The sequence below is a fragment of the Carlito syrichta genome, unplaced genomic scaffold, assembly GCF_000164805.1.
Source record: "Carlito syrichta isolate Samal-C Ts95f unplaced genomic scaffold, Tarsius_syrichta-2.0.1 Scaffold104742, whole genome shotgun sequence".
Taxonomy (NCBI): Eukaryota; Metazoa; Chordata; class Mammalia; order Primates; family Tarsiidae; genus Carlito; species Carlito syrichta.
In genome coordinates this window covers 1-6,769 of record NW_007048838.1, presented here as the reverse complement: position 1 = coordinate 6,769, position 6,769 = coordinate 1, and the positions used below count along the sequence as shown (strand labels likewise).

The following is a 6,769-nucleotide window of genomic DNA, read 5'->3' as shown; positions in this document are numbered from 1 at the left end:
GTCCCGGCGCTGCACCCCCCTTGGAAGGGGCATTTGTTAGGGGGAACAACATCAATAAAAAGTTACTCATGTCAAGTAATTCTCTCCAGAATCATGTGCTGTGGAACATAAAAGGTCACATAAAAATTCCTCTGATGGAATGAGATTTCTTAACAGGAGGAGGGAAGGAGCCCCCAACACTCTCGGCCTGGATTTGCCTGAACCTTGAAGCCCAGTGATTTACATGGGCTAATTTGTGTTACAAACCACAAGAAACTTTCTTTTTCTCACTCTACTGTCAAACGCTGTGGCCATACTTTTTGGTGTGTGGCTTTTTTTTTCTTTTTAAACAATAAACCCCAGAGGAAACATGAGTGGGAGGAAAAATATCTCTCTCTCTCTCACACACACACACACATACACACACACACACACACACACACAAGCAAGTTTACTCCACTTCGTGGTTTCCTACTGCCAGCGCTCGGCACACCGAGAGTTAATCGTACACAATCCATAACCATCACAATCCCCTCTATATCGCTCAGATGGGGTCCTAAGGCTCCCCTGTCTCTCTAAAATCGGTGACAACTACGTCTTTGTGGGGCATTTATTTCCTTCTTTTTTCCTAGATGACAGCTCCCCATTCTGAGAGCAGGGAGCCTTTTGCCGCCAACTGGAGACCACTCCAGAGCCCAGGCTCTTCACGCACAAACCGCACGGGGAAGTCCCCCCTCCCAAGCCCCAGACAAAGAGCTATAAAAACTCAGAAAGACGTGGAAGGAATAAACTTTAGGATATAGGTGCACTTTTACTGGTGTATTAAATAACATTTCAGACATTAAAAAAAAAAAAGAAATACAACTTAATGTTACCAACAATCAGAATTCTAGGAACAATAAAAGAGGCCAGGGTTGCTTTGATGGGATATGATAGTTTCTAAAACCTCTAACAGCTAAGTTAAGCAGAGGTGTCTTAAGGTAAAGGAAAGGTACAGCATGATAAAGTTTATTAACTTTTTTTTAAAAGGAAGGAACATATTTCCTAGCTTCCCACCAAACACCAGAAAAAAAAAAAGTGAAAATATTCTGATTGTTTCTTTATCTCCATAAATGAGCAAAGCCTTAGAGAAAACTAAAAAGCCATTTTCTGGTACCCCCAGACCTGCCTCTAGGTAGGGGACATTGCAATAACACTGACCCACGTTATGAAAAATGGATGGGTTCGTTCCATGATGGTGAGCTGGGAGGCAGCCCCCTGCCACTTTTTCATTGTTTCCCATCCCAAATCCAGTGGTGGAAGTAGAGCTCAGGAGCCCTGGTTCTCTGCTCCTACCAGCAGCCCCCTGTGAAGAGACTACACACCACTGAAAAGTCAACTTTCCTAAATAGGAGGCATGTTTATATAAAACTTAGCTGTACATTCCATTCAGTCATATTGTCAATACTCCTAGTACAAGACGCATCTTTTTCTCTCCTTTTAAATAAACCCTGTCCCTTTGCCTTATCCACTGAAATATACCAGCAGACCCAAAGAATCACGTTTACCTTTGACCCTCATCTCGCCATCCTTCTTTCTTTCTTGTGTACCTCATTATTTGCCCCATTCTTTAACGTGTGTAGAAATCCAATAGCACCTAGAACAGAGTCCTATAAACTGATGGAAAAATCAACAAAGACAAATCACGGAGACCAGTGATAAAAAGACCATTTAACCCCGGCTCCCCAGTACTGCCCAAGCTGCTGCCAACAGTCAGGCAAGTGAAAGGCCAATGAACAGAGTATATAGACATACGGATGCAGGTACCAAGGCACCCAAAATGCCATTCCCCTCCCCCACGTTGCTGCTGTTGGATCTTCTTATTCGTTGCTTGTGGAGAAATAAGAAGATAGCTGAGTGCCTTCACCAAAGCCATTTCACCAGAAAATTTTGCCCGCCAGCATGTGGCTTCCACTGGCAGGAGCAGGAAGGGACCGGGAAGAAAGGAGGGCTTTTGTCGTTGCCGTCTGAAATTTAAAGGCAGTCACTTCGTGGGAAGCGAGAATATTTAGAAGTGCCAAGCATAATATTATTTGTGGCCATTCCCTCCCTCTGACCCTCACATAACTCTTTCTTACATGATCATTTCTCTCGCATCTTATACCATACATTTTAAAAGTGACATATTTGGAGGAAACACAGGAGCTCTTTCAGGATGGTGGTATTGTCTTGAAGAGAATGGAAGGGTTTGTGTGGCCAGCCAACATCTTAGGGATGACTGCCCCACGAATTTCTCCCAGTGCAAGTGATGGGTTTTCTCATCTTTGTATGTAATACATTCCCCACGCCAGTGTAGAAACTATCCAAGTAGCTTTAGGAACAGCAAGGATGGGTCAAAACCATGGTGTGCCCGTTTCACATGTGACGGTTTCCAGTCAGTGGCCCCTGTTGCTAAGAACAAAACTGCCTTCTCAAGGTCCACTAAAACGCCCTGCAGAGGGCAGATGCTGCTTGTTTTCTGCCTGCAGTGGAGGAGGATATTGACCCACAACTCGAATCTATACCCAGCTTAAACATTTTACCCATCAGCATGTCTGCGGTCACAAAACACTTCTTCTTTCTGTCACTTCTCGTTCAGACTATTGATAAGATCATTTGGCTGAATCTGCTTGGGACCCGTGTAATATCGACTAGAAGTTAGAAAAGATGATCAGATGTAATAAGCCCAGAAACTACCTTTCAAAATGGACATGTATGCTTCAACCAATGTTCCAAGGAGGAGTTTAAATACATTAGCAAACTTGGAAACTGACCCAACACTGCCTGAAATTCTCACTAACCTTAAAACAGGCTTTGATAAGTGTAGTGTTTCATCTAAGATGATCAGAAACAATCTGTTATCAGCATCAGAGTTTGAGTCTCTCCCATATATTCTTTTTCTTTTCTTTTCTTGTTTTAGAGCCTGTTTGCCTGATGAAAAATAGGCACTCTTGTATAAACCATTGTAAAATCCATCTTTTTCTGTAAACTGACAGAAATAATATATGGAATCTACCTCTAATCATTTGATAAACACACATATAGCATATTGTCAGGGTTACTATTCATGAAAAGATATCTAATTATTAAGAATAATCTTTAAATCCTGCTTTACAGCAGATCCCAAATTATGAGAGGATATGTGGTTAGAGATTAATATTCACCTAGTTCCACTGATGTTGTCCAAAACAGTACAATCGAAGAAGGTTCAGCAGCTAACCTGGAAAGAAGACGCAGGCATATCTGCATGTCTTTCAAGGGGACAAATGTTTCTTTGTCGGACCATGAAATGGCCAACAAATTGAAGCTCAAATCCAATGACCATTCCAATTTAATGCTAGAGGCAGAGTGACTGAAAGATTTGGGACTGATAGTTTTTGTGAGGAAAAGTGAATCAGAACAGTAGTATCCTTAAAAAAAAAAAAAAAAAAAAAGCCCCTGGAAGTTATGAACATGAAACCTGGCGGTATATGCATAAAATTTATTCCAAAACTTTATGAAGTATAAAGGAAGGGAAGTGATTTACACACAGCTCAACTCAGTCAGTTTAAGGTCTAGGGTTTTTTCCCTCTTAAAACTTGGCACTATCTTTAAAAATAAAATAAAGATATTTCAATAATTAGAACAAACTATGAAGGTATTGTGCATTTCTGTTTTATGTAGATAATAAAATATTACTTTAACATAAATATATAAGGATCTCTGCGTTTTTATTTTCCCCACAAGCACAACCAAATGTACCAAAACAAAGTATTTTTAAAGAGACTGAACAAAAAAAATTACATCCCATATAGATTTTGCTCACCTACTCATTTAAAGCTACAGAAAAACAGTTTCCAGAACCTTTTTGCTTCAAAAGAAATAAATATACATTGAGGCAGGCCACTTAAAAATGATATGAAAATATTTCCCTGGGTAGCATTAAAAAAAAAAAAAAGAAAAATAGACAAAGAAACATTTAAACTATTTCTGCATTTCAAAAGACAGATATTAAACATATATACATTGTGGTAAGGTTCAGTGGTAACTTTCATCTTAGTAAACCTATAAGAGTCAGAGGAGCTACAGACACATCCCCTGAACACCAGCGTCTGACCTTACCTACTTGGTAATAAGTATCTGAAAATGCATTTCCTCCCTTTCCCAGTGGCTATTTGCCCTGCTCTGGATTGCTTCACAAGAGGCCGGTCCCCAAACCTCAGGAACAAGCAGTGTGATGCACCCCGGAGCAGCTCCGCGCCCATCTCCTTGTGACATTCATTGGGGGAAATGAAATACAGGCAAATAAATATGCCCATTATAAGTCACCATTTATCTTGCAAAAAACATTGGAAATGAAACAATCACAGGTGTTTGAAAAGACAATATAAAGCATATTTCCTAAAACCTTAAAGACTACTGAGTGCAGTGCTAATCTGATGCTGAGCCATAATTTTATGGTAGTGAGAATTTATTTTTTTTAAAAATAAAAATGTATCTAATACCTAACCAGAAAAAAAAAGCCAAACGTTTAAGATTAATTTAAAAAGTGTTTTCCCTTTTAGCGCCCTTTTGTGCTGATTTTTCTTTTAAATTTTAACTGATCACAGTTTAATGATATTTATTTTCAATACAGTGACAAGTTTTTTCATCTATACTTTCCAGTAGAGTCTTTTGTGTTTAGAGTTAACCGTTTTCCATCAAGATAAGGTCAAAAATGCACTTAAAACTATTAACAAAGGGGAGAAGGAAGGATTGAAAATGGCATTTTTTGTTTCACTTCATTTGCCTTCCTTAGTGAAAGGGAGATGGAAGCTGTCCAAGTCAAACTGGTATTTTCTGTAATAATTATGGGAAAAGAGGTTAGGACCCTAAATATGACTTGATAAACAGATGAGCTAGTGAAGACAAAACCAGTCTAAGGAGTGGAGATCATCTAGGTATGCATGTGGGTATTTGTGTGCTAAGAAACACAGTCTATGCATACACCATTCAGTTCCTGGGTTATTATTTTTATGTTCATAAAAAGGTATTAGAGGAACAAAGTTTAACCGCTGCTGTCAGCACAAATAATACTTCATAATCAAGTTACTAAAACTGAAGGCAGAGAACTATATAGGGATATCTGAAGATACATATTTCCCTAGTTCTCTTCAAAGTGCCACTTTCTGTTGGATAACTCTGGAAATATATTTAACTTCCACATTTCCTCTGAGCTCTTTCACAATAGGCCCGCCTGATAAAATGAAGCAATCAGTCACTCACTATCGATTTTTCTTTTTCTCCCCTCCATTGCCTCCCCCAGAAACACTGCCCGAAAATGAAGTTTACTTTATGGCTGGTAACAAAAACCAACGTTTGACTCTCATTTTTATATCCCAAACTGGGCTGTTGCCTTGGATAAAGCGGCCAGACCATGCGCATTTCCTGAAAGCAGAGAATTATTTATTTTGCATGAAGCCAATCGTTTTTTTTTTTTGCTTTGGTGAGAGGAACAAATAAATGTTATACCAAGGTAAGGGGGGGGGGGAGGTCTGAAGGTAACCAAAGTTCAGAAACAGTGGGAACAGGGGCCAACACAAGAACATTAGAAATGGAGAGTGGCCAAGAGCTGGCTTCAACTCTCTCGGATGAACAGAGCACAGCAAAACAAAACCAGAAGCCGCAGTTCCAAAATGAACGGTGGGGAGAAAGAGAAAACATGGTCGTGAATTTGTTCATGTAAACTTCAATTTTCTTGCAGTGCAAATTTATGTGGTTAAATTTTGCCTGTATCAAAGAGCGTGTGTATTTTTCTTCTTTCCTGATGGGGATCCACATTAAATAAACACAGCAGCAGGTGCCAACGCCAAGCATCAGGAAGCTGCGTTTTGTGTTTATCACGGTTTGGTGGATTTTTGTCTCTCTTCCTTTTTGGTCATGTATCTAGTTTTGCCAGGTATTTATCTCAGTGCTTGCCATCTCTCTCGCTCTCGCTCTGTATCTACCACACACTCTCTCCTCACTCTCTCTAGGAGACACTCCACTCCATTGCCTGGGTACTCGCCTGCAAAGGTCAAAACACGTCGTTACACCTGCTACCGCTCAAAGGAGAGTCCAGTGTCTCAGTTGCTTTCCTCTTGCCTTATTTTTTTTTTTTTTTTTTCTTTTTCAGGGACGGGGAAATAATAATTAAAAAATAAAAGAACAATCAGAAGTTAGAGAAGGAACAAGGGGGCCCGGGAAGGGGCCGGGGACCGAAGGGGAGGGGAGCCCGCGCTCTGCCCCTCCCCCCGCTCGAGTTCACTGGACGGGCGTCTGCACCCCGTGGTGTGGTGGCGTGTCCCTACTCCCCCCGTACACATCCTCGGCGCCTGGCAGAGTCCCTCCGGGAGGGGTCATCCTTTTCTCTTTCTGTCTCCTGTTACAAAACCAAACTCTCACCACCTCCTTCTCCAGCTGTAAGCTGTCCGCGAGGGAGGTGATCTCCTGGGCCGAGGGCTTGGGGCATTTGAGGAAATGACTCTCCAGAGCCCCCTTGACGCTCACCTCGATGGAGGTCCGCTTTTTCCGCTTGCGCCCCTGCGCTGCGATCTTGTCTATGCTCGTGGGGCTGCCCGAGGACGAGTCCGCCTCCTCCAACCACTTGTTCAACAAAGGCTTCAGCTTGCACATGTTCTTGAAGCTCAGCTGCAGGGCCTCAAACCTGCAGATGGTGGTCTGCGAGAACACGTTGCCGTACAGGGTGCCCAGCGCCAGCCCCACGTCCGCTTGGGTAAATCCCAGTTTGATCCGCCGCTGCTTGAACTGCTTG

The 6,769-nt window shown here is 41.7% G+C and overlaps 1 protein-coding gene across 1 annotated transcript; it reads right to left on the bottom strand.

Moving 5' to 3' along the window:
* Positions 1–3,463: 3,463 nt before the first annotated feature.
* On the bottom strand, positions 3,464–6,763 carry POU3F2 (POU class 3 homeobox 2). The gene has a single exon (XM_008065794.2). The coding sequence runs from the start codon at positions 6,628–6,630 to the stop codon at positions 6,259–6,261; it is 372 nt and encodes a 123-aa protein (XP_008063985.1). The 5' UTR covers positions 6,631–6,763; the 3' UTR covers positions 3,464–6,258.
* Between the last annotated feature and the right edge of the window lie 6 nt (positions 6,764–6,769).

What these genes read in the sequence shown, in the direction of transcription:
- POU3F2 (XM_008065794.2), bottom strand. Translation starts at nt 6,630, where the DNA reads ATGTGCAAGCTGAAGCCTTTGTTGAACAAGTGGTTGGAGGAGGCGGAC.